This window comes from Dryobates pubescens, chromosome 2 (genome assembly GCF_014839835.1).
Source record: "Dryobates pubescens isolate bDryPub1 chromosome 2, bDryPub1.pri, whole genome shotgun sequence".
NCBI classification, from domain to species: domain Eukaryota; kingdom Metazoa; phylum Chordata; class Aves; order Piciformes; family Picidae; genus Dryobates; species Dryobates pubescens.
Window position 1 is genome coordinate 17,987,128 of NC_071613.1, and position 25,472 is coordinate 18,012,599.

Below are 25,472 nucleotides of genomic sequence, written 5' to 3' on the forward strand. Positions count from 1 at the left end.
GCCATGCTCAGCATAAGTGCAGAGCCAGCTATCAGTGTACCAAACAGTGCTGTCTTGCAGCATGTAACTAAAGCAAGGCACTGGTAGCTATAAACACAGCGAGTTATCTTGGGACAACAGGACACGCACCTGCATCACCAAACCTCGCGTGTCATCAGTAGTTGGACCAATAGTCTATAATAGTGGGATGTGTGGTCACTCATAGGGAACCAATGAGTCCATGCCAACGAGGCTCTTCGAGATTATATAAGTTGTAGCCCTTGCTAGGCACTTCTGCCTTTCCTATCCCTTCTTCTTTCATGCTTTACTGTGCTATACTCTCACCATAGGCCTGTGCCATAGGCCTGCAATACTGGAACAATAAAGGAACGATACTCGATCATACTGATCACCTGTACCGATTCCAATCTCTGCCGCCGATAGTCTCCTTCTCTGGAGACTTTCAAAACCCACCTGGGTGTATTGCTGTGCAGACTACCCTAAGTGATCCTGCTCTGGCAGGGGGGTTGGACTTGATGATCTCTGGAGGTCCCTTCCCACCTCTAATGTTCTATGATTCTAAGGAAAAAAATCCAAAGAGCAGGGCAATAGTGGTGCAAGGCTGGTGTAGTAGAGTTTTGAGCAAGCAAGAGACCCTCATACCTCTATTATACAAAACAAGTGTGGTTAGTGCTGAATTTTTAAAGGATTTGGGGTGAGAGAGGCAGATTATCTGAGATAGGAGAACTGCCAGAGAGCACCAAAGGAGTAGCAAAGGAAAGGGGGTTTCCCCCCTTTTCCTACTAAAAGCTGACACTCCCACATAAGCTTAGCCCCTCTGAGCAGGTTCAAGTCCTCTCACCAGCTAAAAGCCTATTAGACATCTCTTCTGAGAAATCCCAGGCTTGCTATCAGCTGTACAGTAACCAGACTCAGCAAATGGGGCTCCAGGCAGTCTGAAAGGAAAAAGTCCTGTGCGCCACACCCAGACTTACTTGAAGGCTGAGACAGCCACTGCAGTTGTCAAAATTGTGCTCCTAGTCTCTTTCCCTCCAAATCCTCCTCCCATTCTTTTCACTCGAACCACAATCCTGTTTGAAGGGACTCCCAGTGCATTAGCAGTGAACTCCTACAGAAAAAACAGAGCAGCAGAACATCTGCAGAGCTCAGCTGAGTGCTAGCAACCAGGTATCAGCACATGGCCTTTCTGCAACCACTGCCAACAGTGCAAATACTCTGTTATGGTGCAGGTTCTATTGGTTTTGCAATTGAAACCACTGAGTTCAGCATTTCATCTCCAGTGTGGGAAGGCACACAGTGGTTCAGCAGACAGCACCACATTCAGGAAGGGATTGACAGGAGAAGGAGTCACCAAAGACATATGTCTCCTTTATCATAGGGTCTGGTGTTGGTACCATTCCATCCATTTTCCTCACTTTTGGACAGTCTTGGTGAGGCAGTAAATAGGCCAAAGACAATCCATAGTGCCAGTAGCCTCTCTCACAAGAGGTGAGATTTGGTATACACAGTCAGTGCCTCTCTTTCTGACCTGTCATTCAACAGCCATGCCTACTGAGCAGCTGACTCCCCCTGCAGAAAAGGTTAAGCACAAAATCCCTGGAGACAAAGATGTGTCACCAACAGAAACATCTCTGCCACCTGGGAAGCAGATTCAGGACACCAGCTGAATGGGTATGAACTGTAGATCCCATCCCTAGCTCTAAGTCTTTGTAATTCAAGACAAGGTAGGACCAGTCATAGAAGAAAGCATTTATCTGGTCTGAAACTGAGAAACTAAATGCGTTTTAGGTAGCAGGGCAGGGAGATGGTACCTGTGTTTTTGCTGGGTTTTGGGTTGATACAAAGAGTTCCATCTCACCATCTTCCCCCTTTGGCACAGCCAGAGTACTGTGAGTTTCCAGATAGAAATGCTCCTGGCCACCAAGGTACATCTCTCCTAGAAAAGTGAAAGAGGTGACACAGAGGTAGGGTGTCCCTGGTCTAGAAGGCGCTGCCTGCAAGCTGCTGCCCATTTGACGCATGTTAAATGACAACACTTTGCCCTGCCCAGATTGAATATCCTTGAATAAGGTCTCTTTGGAGCCTTCTCCTCTCTAGACTGAACAGTCCCAACTTTCTCAGTCTGTCTCCACAGGAAGGATGGAGAACCTTTCCCATGGAGATAGACTGAGAGAGTTGGGGCTGTTCAGTCTGGAGAAGAGAAGGCTCCCAGGAGACCTAATTGTGGCCTTCCAGTATCTGAAGGGGGCTACAAAAAAGCTGGGGAGGGACTTTTGAGGGTGTCAGGGAGGGATAGGACTGGGGGGGATGGAGCAAAACTAGAAATGGGGAGATTCAGATTGGATGTGAGGAAGAAGTTCTTCCCCATGAGGGTAGTGAGACACTGGCACAGGTTTCCCAGGGAGGTGGTGGAAGCCTCCTGCCTGGAGGTGTGTGCAGCCAGGCTGGATGCGGCTGTGAGGAACCTGCTGCAGTGTGAGGTGTCCCTGGCCCTGGCAGGGGGGTTGGAACTGGCTGAGCCTTGAGGTCCCTTCCAACCCTGACAATCCTATGATTCTATGACTCTAGATCAAAAATCGACACAGTTTGCAAAATTCCCAAAGCAAAACATAAACACACACATACTCCAACAAAACAAAAAGCAAACAAACAAACAACCCCAAAACAAACCCAAAACCAACCTCAAACCAGGCATCCCCTCCCCTTTCTAGAAATCTTCATTCCAAAACACAAATGGAAGACATTTGAAAAAGAAGCCTGCACACCATGTCCTTGACCCAGCATCCCTTCAGAAGGAATGTTTGGTGCCTTTCATGATAACCCCACTAGAATGAAAGCTTAAAAAAAAATCAGGCATAGTCCAACTGAGCAGAGCAAATACAAGGTTATTATACAAGGACTTTGAAAGAGGAAAACAAAAAGCATAAACCCAAAATGCCTTAAGAAAACCCAACTGGCAATCGACTGTCCTTGCAAGCAGCTCTTTCCCAGGACCTGGCAGTGCCAAAGGTACAAGGTGCAGTGATGCTGCACACTATTAAATCACAGAAGCAACCTCCTGTCTCAGTCCTGGCCCTGGTTTATTCATAGAATCATAGAATTGTTAGGGTTGGAAAGGACCTTAAGTTGCTTCAGAAAAACGTGTCCTTACAGGGCAGCGCTGGGAGCATCCAAGACTGTCTGATACTGAAATTATACATAAATAGCTCATGAAAGATGTAAACAGTTGGTTGAAACTTAATGTGGTCAGTTGAGTCCCACAGGCCTTACTTTCATGAGGTCAGTACATTAGGCATGAAAAGGAAGCTGATAGCTAGAATTCTTTTGTCACGAATTATCCTATTTAAAAAAGAGGCATGAGTGCTTATTCTCACCTTCCAAAATGTGATCAGATTCTTCAAATCCTTTCTTCACATCTCCCTTCTTAATCCTCTTTATAGACTTAAAAAAGGATTGTTTCTCAATAGCTTCCTAGGAGACAAAATCATATGGTGAAATGTTTGGGGAAGCGGAGAGCAAACAAAACTTCCTCTGGCAGAAGAGGAAATATCCAGGGTAAGAAACACAAGAACTCACCAAACACTAACCATGATAGCAGCCAAGAGGCTTCGCTCAAAGCTGCACAAAGTGATTTTTGGCAACACAGCAATTTCACTATAAACACCACACCTGGACAATCTCAGATTGCTTTGTGACCCATTTTGCATTACAGACCCAGAACCTTGAGGTCTGTAGCCAGAGGTATGCCTTACAACTTACATGAACTGTGCTCTGTGCACAGAAGGGGAAGGAAAAGGAAAAAATAAAAGGGAAAAAGTTAAAAAAAATTAAAAAAAAAAAAAAAAAGAAAAGGAAAAGAGAAAAAGGAAAAAAACAAAGGGAAAGAGAAAAGGAAAAAAGGGAAATAGAAAAGAAAAGGAAAAGGTAAAAAGGGAAAGGAAAAAAGGAAAATAAAAAAAAAAGATAAATGGAAAAGGGAAAAAGGAAAAGGGAAAAAAAAAAAAAGAAGAAGAGGGGAAAAGGGAAAAAAAGGAAAAATAAAAGAAAGGAAAAGGAAAACAAAAAAAAAGGGAATGAGACCAGAAGGAGAAAATGAAATCTCTCAGAAAAGAGGAGAACTTCTGCAGAAATAGTTTGCTTCTAAGCTAATGCACAATAATCTTTCTTGTGAATGTTTTAGGCATTCATTTTCCCTTTGCCAAAACAGAAGCTTTCCATAATGAAAAAAAACCAACCCACCACAGAGTGATCAAACAACAATGACAGCAAATAATTTTAAGAGCATGCATATTTTTGGCTCCACTCAGCTTTCCTGGCTGAATAAATAACTAAAAGCCTCCAAAAAAGGCAAAGTTCTCACACATCATCTGTGAAGCCACAAATCATGCAAAGAACACAGAACCTCTGCCCTCAGATGACAGTACCAATATCAGCCTAGACTAGACAAGGCACAGCCTCCTCAGAATTGCCTGGATACAATTCACGTTACAAAACACATGGAATGAAACACTGACCAGCAAACAAACTCATTTGAATTCCATAGTTCTCATGTTTTCCCAAGAAGAATAGCTTCTGACATTTTGTTCACATTTCTAGATTCATAGATCCAAAGAATGGTTTGGGTTGGAAGGAACCTTAAATGTCATCTAGTTCCAACCCCCCAGCCATTGGCAGGGATAGCTCACACTAGACCGTACTGACCAGAGCCACATCCTTAAAAACACTTCTACCACCTCCCTGGGCAACCTGTGCCAGTCTCTCACCACCCTCATGGGGAACAACTGCTTCCTAATATCCAATCTGAATCTACCCATTTCTAGTTTTGCTCCATCCCCCCCAGTCCTATCCCTCCCTGGCACCCTCAAAAGTCCCTCCCCAGCTTTCTCGTAGACCCCTTCAGATCCTGGAAGGCCACAATTAGGTCTCCTGGGAGCCTTCTCTTCTCCAAACTGAACAATCCCAACTCTCTCAGCCTATCCTCATAGGAGAGGTGCTCCAGCCCTCTTATCAAATTCTATACAAATTACTCCTTCATTCCATACCCTGCTGCACCTCCAAAGACTAACAGAAGCTGTAGCTAAATAACCTCCTCCTGTGTGAGAAGGGAAGTTAGCTAGACAGCAGAGTCCCAACCTAACTGCAGAAGTAGATCTGAGGTGTCTTACCTGAATTGTGACGATAGGTTTGAGCTCTTCATATCTAATCTTCACAGCTCTAGCTGCTCTTCTGGAATGTTCTTGTGTGTCTGCAAGAACTGCACCGATGATATGGCCAACACAAGTGACCTACAGGCAAGATTAGGACCCATCATCATCATTTGGTGTGTGTATCTATGTGCTGAGAGGCTCTTGATAATTGTCTTTGCCTATTCCTTTTCTGCAGCTTTTCGTCTGTTTGTTCAGTCTATTTAAAACCAGTCAAGGGAGGACTAAGACAAATAACTTTGGGCAGTAACTGAGTGAGGGAGCCTGTCCCAGTGACCTCCAGCTTAGAGGGCAATAGTGCAAATAAGCCAGGGGAGAGGGACGTGGGGCAAAGGATCACCGGATCAGAGGATGTTAGGGGTTGGAAGGGACCTCTGAAGGTCATTGAGTCCAACCCCTCTGCCAGAGCAGGGCCATAGAATCCAGCACAGGGCACACAGGAACACATCCAGATGGGGCTGGAAAGGCTCCAGAGAAGGAGACTCCACAACCTCTCTGGGCAGCCTGCTCCAGGGCTCTGGGACCCTCACAGTGCAGAAGTTCCTCCTTGTGTTGTGGTGGAACCTCCTGTGCTGGAGTTGATATCCATTGCCCCTTGTCCTATCCCAGGGTGCAAGTGAGCAGAGCCTGTCCCCTCCCTCCTGACCCCCAGCCCTCAGATGTTTATAAACATTGATTAAATCCCCTCTCAGTCTGCTTTTCTCTAGACTAAAAAGCCCCAGTCTCAGCAGGGCAGAGTAGAGGGGGAAGAGAACCTCCCTGGATCTGCTGGGCACACTCCTCTGAATGCAGCCCAGGATCCCCTTGGCCTTCTTGGCCCCCAGGGCACATTGCTGTCCCATGGATGATTTGTTCTCACCCAGCACTCCCAGGTCCTTCTCCTTGGGGCTGCTCTCCAGCAGATCACCTCCTAACCTGTCCTGCTGCAGTTTATTCTTCCTGCCCAGGTGCAGGGCTCTGCACTTCTCCTTGTTGAACCTCATGAGGTTCCTCTCTGCCTAGCTCTCAGCCTGTCCAGGTCTCACTGAATGGCCTCAGAGCCTTCAAGCTATCAGCCAAGCCTCTCAGTTTGGTATCATCAGCAAACTTGCTGAGCAAACTCTCAGTGTCCCTTGATGAAGGGACTCAGGCCTTATTGAACTTGGCACCAAGATTTCTCTTGAGTGCCGTTAGAATTTATCTGTGTGTAAGGCAGAGGATTTCACTGGGCAATATGAGAAATCTTATCTCCTGAGCTGTGTGATGAAGAAAGAAGGGGAGGAAAGGCTATTTTTAAGCACATACCATATCCTCAGCAAAGACAGTCTCATCATTAGCAATGCCGGTGATGTTACTGCCAGGAACATCCTTGGCAGAGACAAAACACACAAAGCCAGGAACACTCTGGGCTTCAGAAGCATCCACAGACCTAAAGAGAGAAAGGAGGAGAGGCACTGTTAGCCTTTCTCATCCTGCTTTTGGTCAGTGTTTATGACCTACCAACACATTTTCATGGTTCCCTGGGCCTGGCTGTGCAAAAGAGGAGCAGTTTGATGCACAAATGTGATGTGAGCCCAAGTCAGAAAGGGCAACAAATTAGACTAAAACCATCTGGGATCTGACTGGGGGTTTGATCACCAGTCTGCTTCAGCCCTCAGATATTTATAGACATTTATTAGATTCCCTCTCAGTCTTCCCCTCTCCAGACTAAGCAGCCCCAGGGCTCTCAGCCTCTCCTCACAGGGCAGTGCTGCAGTCCCTTCAGCATCCTGGTAGCTCTCTGTTGGACTCTCTCCAGCAGATCCCTGTCCCTCTTGAACTGGGGAGCCCAAAACTGCATGCAACATTCCAGGTGAGGTCTCAGCAGAGCAGAGTAGAGGAGGAGGAGAACCTCCCTCGATCTGCTCTGAACATCTGAAACGCAGGTGCAGCACTTACAGGATCTTAGCATGGGCTTTGGTGCTGGTCACCAGTGTCAGATAGAGCTCATTCTCATAGTGAGGGATGTCATCACAGTAAACAGCTTCTCCACAGGCTTGCTTGGCAGCTGAAACATGCACCAGAGGCCGCCCGACCATATCTTCAACTGCCTGACCCTTGGGCACTTCCTGGAGTAAAACACACAACTGACTACTACTGTTTGACTTGCAGGGCTCGGAAGCATTGAGTGCAGAACAAAAGACACTGTGAGGTATTCTAGTGAGATGGGGAATGGGATGAGGGATCAGACCTGAGGGAAAGGAAGGTAAACAAGATAGATTGACTGCAGAAAGGGAGCTGTAGAGAATGAAGTGAAAAGGATTCAGGTTTTGAAACTGCTATGGAAGAGAGAGGTTTAATGTGACAGCTTGCATAAGGGTTCAAGTTCAGAACCTAGCTTCTACTCTCAAAGCAGAAGAGAACAGGACTCCAATGGAGAAATAAGGAAGAAGATACATCCCAAATCTGAAGGCTGAGAAATGCAAAGAGAAGCAGGCTGTGACTGGGGAAAGGAGAAGGGCAATTTCAGTTTGGATATGGAGCTGGCTGCAGGAAGGAAGTGCTACCCAGCACGATTTTTATGAAGTCGTGCACATCAGGAACGATTTTGAGCAATGGCAGGGGACAACATTGTATCCTAAAGCAAGGAAGGGACTGAGAGCCAGGGAGAAGCCTTATCAATGGCATTATGTAAGTTCACATGCTGCTCCTGCTGAGACAGGTAAGAGGACAAGCACAGTCTGAGATACAGAAAAGCCTGGGTCCATGTCATGCAGGCACTGCTACTTACTTGGAAGAGCTGGGCATTTGCAATGGGATCTTTGTGAAACAGCTCTGTAGCACTGAGGTAGTTTGAGGGCATGGGCTCACACAGATTTTTCTGCCAGAAACATGTTAAAGAACAGTCATCTTCCCTGCTAGTCCCTTTCTCACATTCCCCAGTAGCCCAGGATATCCCTCCACTCTCCACTCTCCAGTCAGATAATGCATCTTTGACTGGTTGAAGGGGAAACAGGGCTCAGGCTCTGTGCAAAGAATAGCCACAGACTCACTGAAGTAGTCATAATGCAAGGGAGAGAAAAAGTCCAGGAACCCTCCTGCTGAACCCATGGGTCAGCATCCTTCCACAGCATGGTGGGAATGCCATGAGACAGCAAGAGGGAAGATTCACCAGGCACTGCCTTACAGGTAAGGAGCAGAGCAGCTCTGGGAGCTATTGCAACACTCTGCTTGAATCCGAACCCTCTCCATGCCTTCCCAAACAAGACAGCACACCCAGGCCCCTTTGTCCCCAAATCTACCTCCCCTAGCAGCACTCACAGTGCTACTATGGCTCTTGCTGAGTTTCTGGAGGACTGTCAGGTAGAACTTGAAGAAGAAGCTGAGGGTGAGAGTGCGTCGGAACTCCACCATCCCGCCGGGGGCAGAAGGAGACAGCTCCATCTCACCTGCCAGTGAGCGGCACGCATCCTGCAGCAGCTTCTCGTTCCAGTCTCTGCAAGGGAGCCAAGGGGATGCAGAGCCTGTGATCAGCACTAAATATCACCAGGGCAGACCAATTCTTCTGACACAGCAGCCTCACAAGCTCTCTGTTTATAGTCAGTGTCAGCTGTGCTCTCATCTTGTGCTCATGTCACAGAGTCACAGAAACATTCAGATTGGAAAAGACCCTCAGAATCACCAAGTCCAGCCCAGAACCCTACCCTGCAAGAGTTGCCACTAAAGCAGAGCCCCAAGAGCCACATCCAAACCACCTTCAAATACAGCCAGGCTTGGGGACTCCACCACCTCCCTGGGCAGCACATTCCAGTCCCTGACCACTCTTGCTCGGAAAAAATCTTCCTGATGTCCAGTCTAAACCTCTCCAGTCCCAGCTTGAGGCCATTCCCTCGTGTTCTGTCACTAATCACCTGTGAGAAGAGACCAGCAGCAGCCTCTCCACAAGCTCCTTTCAGGTAGCTGTAGACAGCAATGAGGTCTCCCTTCAGCCTCCTCCGTTTCACACTAACCATCCCCAGCTCCTTCAGTTGCTCTTCATCAGATTTATTCTTCAGGCCCTTCACAGCTTCCTTGCCCTCCTCTGCCCTGGCTCCAGCACCTCAGTGTCTCTCTTGTGTTGGGGTATCAAAACTGGGCACAGCACTGGAGCTGTGGCCTCATCAGAGCTGAGTACAAAGGGACAGTCACCAGTACAAGGGCACTGCTCCACCAGATAGCCTTTCTGTCACAGATTAATTCTTACCTGCCAGTGAGGTCTTTGCAGGTTTTCAGTGCCAGGATGGTTGTAGGAGCCATGCCTCCATAGCTTAGTTTTATCTCCTTCACTCGGCTGGTGCCATCCTGAAACAGGACTCTCATCCCACACGTCACAATGGCAATGTCATCCTCCCGACGGGAAGCCTGCTTGAAAGCTGAGAAGTATTCACCCTGGAAGACAGGAAAACGTTGTGTTCTTTGTCTTGGCATGCCCTGGAGTATAAATATGAACAAGCTGTTAACCTCTCTCAGTGTGGATGTGGTGTGTACTGTGTACAGGTCTGGAGCCCTCAATACAGGAAGGACAAGGACCTGATAGAGAGGGTCCAGAGGAAGGCCACAAAAAGTGATCAGGGGTTTGGAGCAGCTCTGCTACAAGGACAGGCTGAGGGAGCTGGGGGTGTTCAGCCTGGAGAGGAAAAGGCTCTGGGGAGACCTAATAGGAGCCTGTCAGTACCTGAAGGGGGTTACAGGAAAGATGCAGAGAGACAGTTTCCAAAGGCCTGCAGTGATAGGACCAGGGGCAATGGCTTCAAACTAGAGAAGAGCAGATTTAGATTGGATGTTAACAACAAGTTCTGCACCATGAGGGTGGTGGAACACTAGAAGAGGTTGCCCAGGGAGGTGGTTCAGGCTCATATTCAAGGCGAGGCTCAACAGGGCTCTGAGCAACCTGATCTAGTTGGAGATGTCCCTGCTGACTGCGGGGAGGTTGGGTGACCTTTGGATGTCCCTTCCAGCCTGGACCATTCCATGATTCTATCCCAGAGAGCTGCATCTAACTGATTGATCTTGCAGGGCCAAGCAGGACATGTTCTGGTAGTGCTGGGTGTTTCCACATGATCCAAGGATTAATTCCAATGTATCAGATCAAATCAGCCTAGAACCACAAGGGAAATATCTTTGACAGATATCTGCTCATAGCTGTCACATTTTGTCTATATCTTGAGAAGAAGAATCAGGACAGATTTTGTTAGTACATAAACAGGTTTACATTTCCTCAGCAACTCTTTCTTTTTCCCAGGCTGCTAAGCTGGAAGCCTAATGGATTAAAGATCACATCCTAAAACCCTTTCCTTCAGAAGTCTTTGAACTCTGAAAGACCTGCAATAACAAATATCTTTCAGTTCTAGAATAGAGCAGACTAGTTAAATAAGACAATTTCAATCTGTTACTGCAAATACAGTGCTCAGTAGCTCCCTTGAATCCTCTGCTGTTCTCTAAAGAATGAGGAAAATCTTTGAAAAGCATCAGCAACTATAACTGTGAGGGTCCCAGAGCCCTGGAGCAGGCTGCCCAGAGAGGTTGTGGAGTCTCCTTCTCTGGAGCCTTTCCAGCCCCATCTGGATGTGTTCCTGTGTGACCTGTGCTGGATTCTATGGTCCTACTCTCTGGCAGGGGGGTTGGACTCCATGATCTCTTTGGGTCTCTTCCAACCCCTAACATCCTCTGATCCTGTGTTCCAAACCACCAGTCTAGCTGTGTGCTAGCACAGGCCCTGCTTCCAGTTGTGAGGAGATCACAGTTAAAGACAATGATCCGCTGAAGAACTTTAGTCTTCCTGACTTCGTGTTTGTGAACAAAGTTCAGCCAAGAAACCGTGAAGCAGAGAGTTCAAAAGTTGCTTTAGTTTTTCAGATCAGTGAGCAGCATATGACCTAGGGATACACATCTGTTTGTTTGCCCCATGATACTGTCATGTGGAAGGAGGAATATGGAGTTGCCCAGTCACTACCTCAAGCATGTTTCTCAGCCTGTCCTTGTAGCAGAGGTGCTCCAGCCCCCCAGGCATCTTTGTGGCCCTCCTCTGGACCTCCTCCATCAGTATCCTACACTGTGAATCCTTGCATTTTTCAACTTGTAACCTCAATCCCTAAGAAACAACCTTCACAGACATAAAATGACATTTTGCTGTTCTCAGCCCTAAAGGGAAGGAGTTATACCTCCTGTCTGTGATGCATGCTGCTGTGGAAGGGAAGTGTTCATTGCTCCATCTGAAGGAAGCTTTGCAGCTTAATTTGAAGTTTCAAGTCCACATTGCCAAAAGCCCTAAAAATCAGTCCCTGTGCTTTCAGTCTTGCAAGGCAAGGATGCAGAAACTAAACTTCTTTCTTACCCATACAGACTTTGCCCCATTCCCCCCACTCCCCCTCCCCCACTCCCCTTCAATTCAAAGAAATGAAGCAGGAACCTTGGTAACCTTCACTTCAAGAACTGCTAGCATTTTTGCTGCTGACTCTTTTGGAAGCAGAGCTTAGACCTCTGGGAACATCACTTTGACACCTTTCATCCTTATGAATGCACTGAAAAAGCTCCAGACCATAAAGTAAAATTTGTATTGTTTGCACTAGGAAAAGCTCTTGGGCTTGCTGGACTTTATCAGAGAGCCCAGCTCCCCTTGCTTGTCAAAAAAATGTGTGTTGCTCGGTTTTCTCCAGGTAATGTGCTCACTTCCTGGACTTCTTGGGATTACAGCAGCTATTGGAGGTCAGTCGCCAAGGAGAAAAAGTGCTTAACATTGAAACTAACACTGAAACAACAGCATTTTAGCTCCACAAAGTCTTTCCCTCCAAGCTTACCTTCTTGCTGTAGGGGATTTCAACAGAGAGAAGTATTTCTTCAGGCTTAACTATTGTCTTTCTGTAGCCAGTGAAAAACTTCTCGTCCATTGTGATGGTCCTTTTGCCCTCTGTAGAGCAAGGAGAGGTGAGTAACTTAAATGAAGAATGGCAATAGTATGTGTGAAAGAGCCTTTAATCTACACAAGTCACACTTAATTTTCTCTCAGTTTTCATTTCTCCCACCTTCTTTCACCAAATCAGGAAGGATTGTCTCAGATTTACTTGGTCCTTAGGTAATGTAAGAGAGCTTCTGCCTACACACAAAATTCTATTTGTTCAGGAACTAATCAGAGAGACCTCCCTCCTTCTTTATCCAATTAAAGCTGAACCTCCAGGTGAACCAACTTCCAACACCCCAACGTAATTCCTTCTGTCCCGTCTCCTCCGCACAAACCAGTACAAGAGAGAGGCACTGATCACTGTGGGCACAGCCCACTTACTTCAAGGACCCTGTTTAAAACAAAAACCTTCCTAAGAGCAAAACACAGACTGAGACATTTGCCTTTCTTCAAAGTTAAAGAAAGCAAACCACAACTTTCAATCATTGTCTGAGAAATACGCAAGGATCCCCATATGATAGTGACAGAAACTGTTTCAGCCCTGTATGTTTCTCATGAACAGATAACTTCAACCAGCTCATCACAAGGATGTGTCTTTGAGCACATACAGAGCACCAGAGGTTCATTCTGGCACTGACGTTAGAAACTCTTTAGGAAGCCATCCTTAGGCATAGCCTTGTGACTCCACCCACAAAAAGGACAAAACCCCTGAGGACTCTGACTAATCCTGGTTTACACAGTGTTAATTTCCACTTTCAAGCTCTGGGGTGACTTAGCAGTCCACAGCAGAAGACTGCTGATTATCCCCACTACTCTCCTCACCAAGGGGAAATGTAACTTACCATTTGATGCCAGAGTCAGTTTGCTTCCACTTGCCATTAACACAGGATTTAAGTCAGAAATTGGGCTTGCTGTCATTATGTTGCCACCAAGAGCCTGGAGGGATAACACAGGCATCAGAAAAAACCAATAAACCTCCTGAAGACACAGCCCTAGCATCTTGTAATCCTGCATTACTCCATACACTAGAGGTTATCTCTGCATGAGTTTGCTTTGATAAATCCTATTTGCTCGCTCAGCAGTTCTAGGTGTTGGATGAAGTGGGAAAGCATAACCCCCACAAAACCAGCATTTGCCTGGAGCAGGTTTAAGAACAGTCATTGGGTAATGCATCAGAATTATCTTATACTCAAATCATGTATGTCCAACAATGCCAAAATTCAATCACTGTAGCTGCAATTAAGGGAAGATCCATGAAAGCACAGAGAAGCATTTCAGTAACATTCAGGACCCCAAAGGTTTTTTGGCTGCAATGCTAATGTAGGGCACAGCATCTTGTGGAATAAAATCTTTTGCTTGGCAGGTTGGTTCATCTGCTTGATAGATGGTTTTACTTCCAGTAAATGGGGTTTGAAGATACTGAACCCATCTCCTCGTTCCCTTTGAAACTAGAGGAAAATTTACCAGATGTGGTGCATTAACACTATGCCTGTCTTAGCTGTGCTGTCAAAACCTGCCTCTTGCAAATCTGTCCACTACTCTAAATCAATTTCTGTTAAATTAGAGAAATCTTAGCTGCAGTTTCCCCCATGTATCCTGATAACAGCAATGGAGGACCTGGACAACTGCCACATTTCCCTTGCTTGCTACATCCCTGATACCAGTGTAGCACGTACAGAAGCTGAGATCCCTGTTGCTGTGAGTTCCTGGGGTTCGTTTCTGTGTTCTAGCTTCTTTGCTTAGGTTTGCAAATGTTCTTATGTGAGAAGCACAAGCACACCAATAGCTGAATGAGGCAGGCCAGCTCCTGCAGACTGACCTTTAAACTCCAGCCCTTGATGCTCCCAAGTCACTTACAGCAACATTCCTGATCTGGGGCCCTGCAAACCACCGCAGCTGCTCGAGCACAGCCTGGAACATCTCTGTTTTGTAAGGAGGAAGCTCTGCTACGACTTTTTTCAGCACCTCCTCTACTGAGCTCAGGGTACAGGCAGCACCAAAGGCAACCCCTGTGAAAAAAAAACAGTGAAAACAGTGGTTGTTGCCCCCAAATGTCAGGGTACAGGAGAACAGTTCTGACTATCTACAGAACTTAGGTGTCCCTGAGAGCTGGGTTTAGAAAAGATATTCAAGTCACACTAGACTATTTTGCATGCACTGCATGTAAATGGCAAAACCTCAGATCAAAATTCCCCTTTGCACCACAGCTCATGGAAGTAGTGTTTCTCACATAGAATCAAAGAATTGTCAGGGTTGAAAGGGACATCAAAGATCATCCAGTTCCAACCCCCCTGCCATGGGCAGGGACACCTCACACTACAGCAGGTTGCTCACAGCCACCTCCAGCCTGGCTGCAAACACCTCCAGGCAGGAGGCTTCCACCACCTCCCTGGGCAACCTGGGCCAGGCTCTTACCACCCTCATGGGGAAGAACTTCTTCCTCACATCCAATCTGAATCTCCCCACTTCTAGTTTTGCTCCATTCCCCCTAGTCCTATCATTGCTTGACACCCTAAAAGGTCCCTCCTCAACTTTCTTGTAGGTTACATGACAGTAGCCACACTGCCCTTTTGCTTCCAAGCATTAGGGATAATATTGCCCTCCTACAGGTATTAGTTTTTCATTTGACAAGTCCTTTGGAAACTCCTCTCCAGTTTCCACACCTTAAATGTGCTACCAGGCATTGGGCCATATGCACTCCCTTGTCCTAATTACTTCTAACTATTTATAAGGTTGACTTGTTCCCACACTGAGGATAAATGCAGTATTTCATTTAGTCACTTTAGGCTGTCAATATCCAGCATCTTTCCCCCAGTTAATAATTAAAAAATATTTCTATATTTAAAAAAAAAAAGAAGAAGAAAGGAAGAAAGAAAAGATTGCCCTTTGAAACCCATTATTAGCCCAGTTAAACCACATACAACATCATGCACGAAACAGATTAAATGTCTACCTTCTAATGACAGCCCTCTTTAATTCTCAGGCTTAGGGTAGAGTGGCTGGAAAATTGCCTGGTGGAAAAGAATCTGGGGGTGCTGGTTGAAAGCTGGCTGAACCTGAGCCAGCAATGTGCTCAGGTGGCCAAGAAGGCCAACAGCATCCTGGCCTGGATCCACAGTGGTGTAGCCAGCAGCACCAGGAAGGGATTGGGCCCCTGTACTCAGCTCTGGTGAGTTTTGGGCCCCTCACTCCAAGAAGGACATTGAGGGGCTGGAGCATGTCCAGAGAAGGGCAACAAAGCTGGGGAAGGGTCTGGAGAACACAGCTGGTGAGAAGCAGCTGAGGGAACTGGGGTTGCTTAGTCTGGGGAGGAGGAGGCTGAGGGGAGACCTCATTGCTCTCTACAGCTCCCTGAAAGGAGGTTGGAGTGAGGCAGGTGTTGGGCTCTTCTCTCTAATATCAGGTGATAGAATGTGGACATGACACTCTGGGGACATGGTTTAATGGCCATGGTGGTGTTAGGCTGATGGTTGGACTTGATGATCTTAGAGGTCTTTTCCAACCAAAAGAATTCTGTTATTCCATGATTATTTTTTTTTGTATCACTCACTGAGTTCCCTGGATGGGAGGGGCATGCATGCATACAGAAATCAGTTTTCAGTTGGGAGGTTTCCTTCATAACCTCTTTCTTGTCCATGGAGTCCTCACTCACTCCAGAGGCATTCTGCCTCTTTTTGCTCACCTGTTTCAGTTTGCTGCACAGCATTCATCTCAGGGATCCACGCTGGTGCTATTATCACTGGATACAACATGTTCTTTAACCTCATCTCAATACCTTAAGGAAAAGTAAGACTCCTTCAGTTGCACACAGGTGACAGAGAGCCCAAGTTCCCTATTTCTCACTGAAGTGGCAGCAGGTCTGGTGGAGCAGAGTCAGTTCATTCTCTTACATAGATTAAAAAAGGTCCCAGAGATATCAAACAGCTGTTTTCCACTAGCACCAGAATCCTCACAGGGAAGCTTTAGACACTCTTTTCTAGGCTTACAATAACCTTAAACACACTGTGGCTAGTACTTGTGGAACCTAGCTACCGCACATAATCCCTCGGGAAAGAACAATGAATGCAATGATCCACACAAACCTTGGGGGTTTGGCTCCTGAACCAATTGTCCAGGATAAAAGAATGACTAAGCACATCTGAATTCTCTTCTTCAGCACCTGTGTTTGCATAAGTGTATAATTTGGGGGGGAGGAAACCAGTCGGAATTTATGTCTTGGGAGTTTACTCACTGAAAAAATCTTTCCAAATGCAGGTTTGACAACTGAATTCATTCGAGTGTCAGGACATTTTACTCTGTGCTGCTCCCTGCCCTCTTCTCAAAAGTCCACAAAACTAGCAGAAAAGCTCAAAGGTCTAGATGGTCTTTGGGGTTTTTCTTTACCCCACGCAGCAAAGGACAAGGAAAAACATTCACCCTGAGATGAATCTACTTGAGAAGGAAATTTGTTCCCAACACAGAGTCTTGAGGGTTAAACAGCTACACAAGGGCAGTGCCATAAAGAAAGTTTACTTTTGCATTGTTCTCACTAAATACGTGGAAAGCTTCTCCAGCTGCTCTTAGCCTGAGTCAGCTCTTCCTTTCTCTTACCCACTTCTGTGTTCCCCACAACCAGCTTGGCATTGGGGTGCTGGGATTTGAGAGCAACCAGTTCCTTGAGAGTCGTGGGCTGGATCCACATCACGCGCTCACCTTTGAAGCACAGCTGCTTCTGCTGCGCCTGGCTCTGCATCTGCAAAAGGGAATTCAGGGAGAGCTCAGACCCTGCACAAGCCAGCAGCTTCTGCTCACATGCCCCACCAGGCTTGTGCCAGGCCAGGCTTCATCTCAGGCAAACTACTGACAGGGTGGCTGTGATATCCACAGTGTTGTTGGCAGTTAGCTGTTCCCCATCCTTTTCCTACAAGGGACAAGAGTCTTTGTCATGCTGACAAAAGTCTTCCCCTCCTGATGTGTGCCAGGTGCATCCTGCTGCCACATCTCCCCAGCAAGACCCCCAACAGCAAGCTCTAGCTGACCAAAATTCTGGCATATACTTTTGGCTTCAGCTATTTTCACAGAATCACAGAAACATTCAGGTTAGAAAAGACTCTCAGGATCACCAAGTCCAACTGAGAACCCTACTCTACAAGGTTCACCCCTAAACCATATCCCCAGGCACCACATAGAGTCATAGAATTGTCAGGGCTGGAAGGGACATCAAGGATGATGTAGTTCCAACCCCCCTGCAGGGGGGCAGGGACACCTCACACTACAGCAGGTTGCTCACAGCCACATCCAGCCTGGCTGTAAACACCTCCAGTTCTGGAGCTCCTTTTACAGGAAGGATCTGGAGGTGCTGGAAGGTGTCCAAAGAAGGGCCATGAGGATGAGCAGAGGGCTGGAGCTGCTCTGCTATGAGGACAGACTGAGGGAGTTGGGGTTCTGCCATCTGGAGAAGAGAAGGCTCCCAGGAGACCTAATTGTGGCCTTCCAGGATCTGAAGGGGGCTTCAAGAAAGCTGGGGAGGGACTTCTGAGGGTGTCAGGGAGGGATAGGACTGGGGGGAATGGAGCAAAACTAGAAATGGGGAGATTCAGATTGGATGTTAGGAAGAAGTTCTTCCCCATGAGGGTGGTGAGAGCCTGGCACAGGTTGCCCAGGGAGGTGGTGGAAGCCTCCTGCCTGGAGGTGTTTGCAGCCAGGCTGGATGTGGCTGTGAGCAACCTGCTGCAGTGTGAGGTGTCCCTGCCCATGGCAGGGGGGTTGGAGCTGGATGATCCTTGAGGTCCCTTCCAGCCCTGACAATCCTGTGATTGTATGACATCTCAAGTCAGTGTGGAGATATAAATCACACTTCTTCTTCAGTATGAGAGTGGTGAGACTCTGGAACAGGCTGCCCAGGGAGGTTGTGGATACCTTCTTCCTGGGAGTGTTCAAGGGCAAGTTAGATGAGGTCTTGAGCAACCTGGGTTGGTGGAAGGTGTCCCTGCCCACTGCTGGGAGGTTGGAGTAGGATGATCTCCGAGGTTACTTCCAACCTGAGCCATTCTGTGACTCCTCTTTGGGGTTTCCAGCAGAATTATCACCAGCCTTACTTTGCCTTTCCTGGCTTGGGCACATTTGCTTAGGTGAAAAACTGCCCCTGAGAGAAACTAATCTCACCTAATTTTTGATGTTAGTGTGAGCCAGCCAACTTCTACTCCTGCAACACTGAGTGGAGAAAAGCTGGTGCTTTTGGGAAGTCATCTAGTTGAAACATATATTCAGCCACATCCCAGAGCTCCTACTTCTATTCCTACACTATCAGGGAGGCACATGGCAAATAGCTCAGACTTGCATGTACTCAAGGTATAAGAAGTAAATTGAAGTATAGATGTCAGCAACTGCCCCACCCCTGGATAGGCAGTGAGCAGAATGGAAGGCAACCCAAGGGCAAGCATGTATGATGAGAGACATTGGAACACCAGCCAGCTGGGGCAAGAACTGCATGTCTTTTAAGCCACTCTGGCTTAGAAGCCTTCCCTTTTATCAAACAGGAAAGAATTCATGCCCATGCATCTTCTTTTCTCAACAGCCACCTTTTGCACCTTTTGTCGTTTCCATAGGGCACAGACACAGAATAACTCAACCCCCATGCAGAACAATGAAACCAGTGGACAACTGAATGACATTGAGGGTGGTTTTTTCATGAACTTACCATTAACTCTGGTGGGAAAATTGGCTCCTGTGTAGGGTCCAATGGCTGGAACTCAGAGGAATTGAACAAGCTGGAGGACAACATTGTCTATGACAGAGAAAATGCAAAGCAGAGAAGAAAGTTATCCATACAGAACCCTACCTCCTTCCTTAACTCCTCCCTTTTTCCAGTCAAATACCTATCACTGTTTCACAGAGTAAAGAATGACAGACAGTAAAAAGACACCACCTGATTCATCATTCCAGGTGCTTCAGACATATTTTTCTGATCCTAAAGTGTGTTGGTCAGAAACCTGAACCCTGAACACACTAACAGGTTTCTGCCAATCAAAAGCGACATCTCTTTCACATTGGCATATTACATTACATCACAGAGCCTTTTCAGATGTAAGACCAGCAGAAAATACAAATTAGTCTAATTGGCGTTGCACAAATGCAGCTAAGTTAAAAGCACTAAGACTTAAAAACGTCAGAAACAGAGGGAAAAACTTAGTATTTCAGAGGCACCTTACCACACTGTCTCCTATTCCATTCATGCAGCAGCCTGGACCATTGGCTTTTCCTCCACAGCAACCCCCATTCTGAAGCAGAAGGATGCACACTTCTGTTATTCTACTCAAAACTGGAACATTCCAACATTTACAGGATATATTTTTCCCTCCCTCCCCCCCATACCTTTTCTCAATCTCTTGATTCTAGAAATTTGCATTAACATTTTTTCATTAATAAAGTACTTTGACAAAGGAACTCCAAGCACTCTTAGTTGCTGAGTATTCTATGCAACACTGGATGCTTCCTAACAAAGGATCCACAGGAATCTACTGGAATTTCCTGGCAAAGAATTTCATGATATTCTCTCTTCCTTAAATTCATTTTATACTCACATTAGTTTATGCCTTAACTCCTTGTTTTTATCCTTGCACTGTTTTTACCTCACTTGGTACATGAAATGTGATGAACTCTTTTTCCCCCTCCAGATATCCCAAGAAGTTCCAATTGTACAATTTATTGGGATGCTCATTAAGTTACCTCATTTGTCATTGGTCTGCAAAATTTGGGAAAGATAAGAGCGAGGAATTAACTGAGCTTTCTGTCTGTTCTCACAGAAAGATGGATTGCTTCAATGTGCCAGGACCTGGTAACACATTGCTTACAGCTGTCATAAAATTGCCCACCAGCTCACAGGATGCAAGGGGTTGGAAGGGACCTCTAGAGATACATAGAATACATACATAGAATAAACCAGGTTGGAAGAGGCCTTCAAGATCACCGCATCCAACCCATCAACCAATCAAACACCACCCAAACAACTAACCCACGGCACCAAGCACCCCATCAAGTCTCCTCCTGAAAACCTCCAGTGATCTTCAAGTCCAACCCCCTTGCCAGAGCAGGAGCATAGAATCCAGCACAGGGCACACAGGAACACATCCAGATGGGGCTGGAAAGGCTCCGCAGAAGGAGACTCCACAACCTCTCCGGGCAGCCTGCTCCAGGGCTCTGGGACCCTCCCAGGGCAGAAGTTCCTCCTCATGCTGAGCTGGAACCTCCTGTGCTGGAGTTTCCATCCATTGCCCCTTGGCCTATGCCAGGGTGCAAGTGAGCAGAGCCTGTCCCCTCCCTCTTGTACCTCCCAGATTCAGAAGGAGAACATGTGTGGTGGTGGTGGACCATGCTAACCAGGACATAGGCAGCTGCAGTGCTTTCCAAGATACTGACATCCGAACCACCTCAGGTGGTTCTAAGTAGATGCACCAGGGAGGTGTTTGTCCTCCTGTACTCTGCACTGGTGAGGCCACACCTCGAGTATCATGTCCAGTTTTGATACCCCAACACAAGAGAGACATTGAGGTGCTGGAGCCAGGGCAGAGGAGGGCAAGGAAGCTGTGAAGGGCCTGGAGAATAAATCTGATGAAGAGCAACTGAAGGAGCTGGGGATGGTTAGTTGGAAGAAGAGGAAGCTGAGGGGAGACCTCATTGCTTCCTATAACTACCTTTCAGGACCTTGTGGAGGTTGGTGCTTGTCTCTTCTCACAGGTCATTAGTGACAGAACAAGAGGGAATGGCCTCAAGCTGGGACTAGGTAGGTTTGGACTGAACATCAGGAAACATTTTTTCCCAGCAAGAGAGGTCAGGCATTGGAATGTGCTGCCCAGGGAGGTGATGGAATCCCCAAGCCTGGATGTGTTTAAAGGTGGTTTGGGTGTGGTACTTGGGGCTATGGTTTAGGGGTGACCATGTAGAGTAGGGTCAATGGCTGGACTTGGTGATTCTGAGGGTCTTTTCCAACCTGAATGATTCTGTGATTCTATGGTAGGGCCAGAGAGGTGAATAACATCCAAACTAACACTCTATTGCAGATTTGAGGTGATAGGTTTGAAAATCTAGCCTACCATGCTATTTTCCCTCCCACCATCACGACAGCATCCAGTATCATTGGCTACTCTGCCACAACAATTTGAGTCCTCTCAGGGACAAAAACCATTCTGAGAAACACCTGCAGATTCCAAGGAAGTCAGTCAGGGTTGTCTGCCTTTTTGAGAGAAACAGACCCCCCACTTATTGTATCCAAAGCTGAAAGAGGAGACAGGACGTGGCAAGCAAGTAGGTGTTTCCCTTGCTAATGGAAGGCAGTATCCTGCAGTGTGATGGCCAGGTTGGAGCTGACCGGTTGCAGCATGTTCCTTCCTGCCCATTTCAGCTCATAAGGTGCTTCAATATCAGAGGGAAAAACCAGTCAGCTTTCCAGGTTGTTTTGAACACCATTTGAAGCCACTTACTGTAGCGAATGTCCTGTATCCTTCCAGAATGGGTCTGTACCCTGTACACCGACACAAGTTTCCTGCATTGCCAGAGTGGAAAAGGGTAAAAATTTAGTGCCATTTGCCTGCAAACTTCTCTTCTTTGAGCACATTTTAGTGTTTCTCCCCAAAGCTTGTCACATCTAGATAAAACTACTGGGAAAAAAACCAAAACCCTGGCACAAGGAAAATTCCATTAGTGATCTTGCAACAACTCTACCATCACTTTTTGTAGAAATGTGAAATTGAATTTACTTTAGGAGGGAAAAACAACAACAGCAACAAAACAACCACAAAACACAAGCAACACCCCCAAAATGAAACAAAACCAACCAAACAAAACCTGCCTTGTTCAGCACTCACTTACTTCAGCTGTGGAAGTCTAATCAGTACACGCTCCTGAGTTACAAAGAGGTTGTGTTCTTGGAGGCCAAGGAGACCTAATTGTGGCCTTCCAGCATCTGAAGGGGGCTACAAGAAAGCTGGGGAGGGACTTTTGAGGGTGTCAGGGAGGGACAGGACTGGGGGGGATGGAGCAAAACTAGAAGTGGGGAGATTCAGATTGGATGTTAGGAAGAAGTTGTTCCCCATGAGGGTGGTGAGAGCCTGGCACAGATTGCCCAGGGAGGTGGTGGAAGCCTCATCCTTGGAGGTGTTTGCAGACAGGCTGGAGGTGGCTGTGAGCAACCTGCTGCAGTGTGAGGTGTCCCTGGCCATGGCAGGGGAGTTGGAACTGGCTGAGCCTTGAGGTCCCTTCCAACCCTGACAATTCTGTGATCCTGTGATTCTGTATGTGCTTTTCTCTCAAGTCACTGCCAGAAGCATGGTAACAGCTCTAACCTCAGCAATAGCAACAGATGATTTCTTCAGCTGTATTTTGCCCCACTTCAACTCTCTTGGTCCTTCACTTAGATGCTCTTTGTAACCTCTGCAAGATCTTGTGACAGCAATGAATAAACAAAGAGATGTGGAGGCTCATGCAAGACCCCCAGGAACGGGCCACTTGTTCTGTGTTAAGCTTAGTGGGATCCTGATCTAAGATTGAAGGTACTTGCCCCTGCTTCACTGAGGGTTTCCAGAGGCCATTTTTGTTCATATCATAGAGCCTGGCCATTCTCCTAGTGGAAAAATTAGTTTCTTAACTTCCACCTTCAACAAAATACATCAAACAAAGGTGCACCTCCATCCCATTTGGTGAAACAGAGGTAATGAAAGGAGAACAGACTGTATCTCAGTAGGTCTAAGAGTATTACCTTGGAAAGCATCTTCTATGTCCTCCATCTTGGGTTCAGGCTTGTTCCGAAGCAATGTGTACATGGACATGACAATGCCTGGAGTGCAAAAGCCACATTGAGACCCATGGCTCTTTGCTATTCTCTCCTGAGAAAAAGTAACAACATCCATCAGCTCACAGTATCAAGGTGGGCTCATCATTGTGCTTGTTTCTGCAATCCCTCTGGAGCTGCTCTGCTATGGAGACAGACTGAGGGAGTTGGGGTTGTTCAGTCTGGAGAAGAGAGGCTCTGAGGAGACCTATTTGTGGCCTTCCAGCATCTGCAGGGGGCTACAAGAAAGCTGGGGAGGGACTTTTGAGGGTGTCAGGGAGTGATAGGACTTGGGGGTGGGGGTGGGGGGGTGGAGCAAAACTAGAAATGTGGAGATTTAGATTGGATGTGAGGAAGAAGTTGTTCCCCATGAGGGTGATGAGAGACTGGCACAGGTTGCCCAGGGAGGTGGTGGAAGCCTCATCCCTAGAGGTTTTGAAGGCCAGGCTGGATGTGGCTGTGAGCAACCTGATCTAGTGTGAAGTGTCCTAAAGACCTCAAGGAGGCTTTCAACACATTAGCCTTTTCAGTTCCCAGGATTTGGTCCAGGACATGGACCAAATACAGCCATGTAGCCCTAGAAGACAAGCATTAGCAACCCAGCCAGCAGTCAGTTTGCCAGGGCATAGCAGAGCTTGCAGCACTGACCCAGGATATTGATTCTATCACTTAGCCATTCCTGCATGTAAAGGCCACTCATGTGAAAAAGTCAAACTCCTGGCTTTAACATGATGATGAAGGTCCCAGGTTTCCTCAAGAAGAAAATATGGACAAAGGTTTCAAGTTGGCAGCATTCATAGCTTACCTGGGCTGGGTGCAGCCTGGATTTTGTGTTTCCTATGCCTTCCACAGTAGTCACAGCTACATGATGCAGGGCACAGACAGGGAAGAGGCAGGCATTGGCAGTATGGTGGCTAAAATAACAAATTAAGGTCATTTCATTTGGCAGGGCTGATTGACAGATGAAGAGAGGAACAGGAGGACTGAAGAGTATTCAGAAACTGGAGCAAGTGGATGCAAGAGGAGCACTTAGATGTGATTTGTTTGAAGTCAAATCCTACAGCACCTCCTCAGCCAAATTTCCCTTCAACTTCACTTGAAGTTTAAATTGAGTATGCACTATAGCATTTGACTAGAAAGAGCAACTTTGCACATCCTCATCGCATGTTAAGCTGTAGAACCCATGTAATCAATTTATAGAGGCAGGCTACAAATACCAAGATGTTAGACAGTGGCCTGGCCCACTTGCACCTACAAAAGACCCTAGATCTCCTGGCCTTTTACCCAGGAAACCATCTCTAGCAGCTACACATAGGGGAAAAGTCCAGGCTAAAGGCAAAAGAGAACAGTGTTGCAAAAATTCTTACAGAGACTAGCCTAGAGACTAGACTATTTTCTCTATATCAAGAGAAAATAATGACCCTAAAGATACCCTGTTTAAGGCCAAGTTAACGTATCTCCCAAGTATTATTCCAAATATATCCATGATTTCAGAGCTTTCCACTCCTCACAGCACAGAAATGGGGCCTGTCCCTCTGCCTCATTATCCCTCCCCATTCCCCTTTTTCATAGAATCATGGAATTATAGAATCATTAAGTCTGAAGAAGACCTTTAAGATCATTGAGTCCAAACGTAACCCAACTACCACAACCAGTAAACAATATCCTGAAGGGCCACATCTACAGCTTCTTGAACACCTCCAGGGACGGTGACTCCACCACCTCCCTGAGCAGCCTGTTACAACACCTTCAGGAAAGAAATTATCCTAATATCCAACCTAACCTCCCTCTAGCACAACAAAACCCCATTTCCTCTTGTCCCACCACTAGTTACCTGGGAGAAGAGACCAACACCAGCCTCACTGCAACCTCCTTTCAGGTAGTTGCAGAGCGTAATGAGGTCTCCCCTCAGCCTTCTCTTCTTAACAGCCCCAGCTCCCTCAACCACTCCTCATAGCCATGTCCTCCAGACCCCTCACTAGCCTCATTGCTCTTCTCTGGACACCCTCCAACACCTCAATGTCTTTCTTACCCTGTGGTGCCCAGAACTGAACACAGAACTCAGGCTGTGGCCTCACCAGGACCAAGTACAGGTGATTCCACTGCTTCGGTCCTCAATTAATTATAGACGGAACATGAGGAACATTTATGTCTCAGGGAATAAGAGTAATTCTGAAGGTTACAAGAGAAAGAAAGTTAATATCTGCTGGTGTACAGAAACCTGATTTTTGTAGTGGTAGAACAGCAATAAAGATTTTATCACAGTAATCACCATTTGATTCACCACAGCAAGAAGTCATATTACAATGAAAGAGAGGAAGAGAAAGATTCTATGAGCTGGGAAAAGGTAGATAATCTGAGTGCTAAAGTCAGTGCAGATAGTTCAGGGCACGAAGAAGGAGTTTCCTGGCAGCACTGTGCAATGCTGTAGGGAAAAACACCTTCTTGTGTTAGGCTGCTGAGTTCACGTGGAAAATCACATTTTGGCAGAAACACACATTACAGAACATTTTTCTTTTAATAGTACCACCTCTGAAATGTCAAGAACCTGGATCTGTCCCCACTTCAT

At 46.7% G+C, this 25,472-nt stretch overlaps 1 protein-coding gene across 1 annotated transcript in view; it reads right to left on the bottom strand.

The window, feature by feature from the left end:
- The window catches only part of XDH (xanthine dehydrogenase), a 53,007-nt gene that overhangs the window by 17,355 nt on the left and 10,180 nt on the right, over window positions 1-25,472 (bottom strand). Inside the window, exons 4-22 of the mRNA XM_009910570.2 lie at window positions 23,709-23,817; window positions 22,832-22,958; window positions 21,558-21,619; window positions 19,290-19,358; window positions 18,779-18,865; window positions 16,690-16,831; window positions 15,782-15,874; window positions 13,957-14,108; window positions 12,942-13,035; window positions 11,999-12,108; window positions 9,406-9,590; window positions 8,484-8,658; window positions 7,954-8,043; window positions 7,122-7,291; window positions 6,489-6,612; window positions 5,166-5,285; window positions 3,375-3,471; window positions 1,812-1,936; window positions 975-1,108 (exon numbers count right to left, since the gene is read on the bottom strand). Of these exons, the coding sequence (XP_009908872.2) occupies window positions 975-1,108; window positions 1,812-1,936; window positions 3,375-3,471; window positions 5,166-5,285; window positions 6,489-6,612; window positions 7,122-7,291; window positions 7,954-8,043; window positions 8,484-8,658; window positions 9,406-9,590; window positions 11,999-12,108; window positions 12,942-13,035; window positions 13,957-14,108; window positions 15,782-15,874; window positions 16,690-16,831; window positions 18,779-18,865; window positions 19,290-19,358; window positions 21,558-21,619; window positions 22,832-22,958; window positions 23,709-23,817 (2,265 nt within the window). The remainder of the gene's footprint in view (window positions 1-974; window positions 1,109-1,811; window positions 1,937-3,374; window positions 3,472-5,165; window positions 5,286-6,488; window positions 6,613-7,121; window positions 7,292-7,953; window positions 8,044-8,483; window positions 8,659-9,405; window positions 9,591-11,998; window positions 12,109-12,941; window positions 13,036-13,956; window positions 14,109-15,781; window positions 15,875-16,689; window positions 16,832-18,778; window positions 18,866-19,289; window positions 19,359-21,557; window positions 21,620-22,831; window positions 22,959-23,708; window positions 23,818-25,472) is intronic.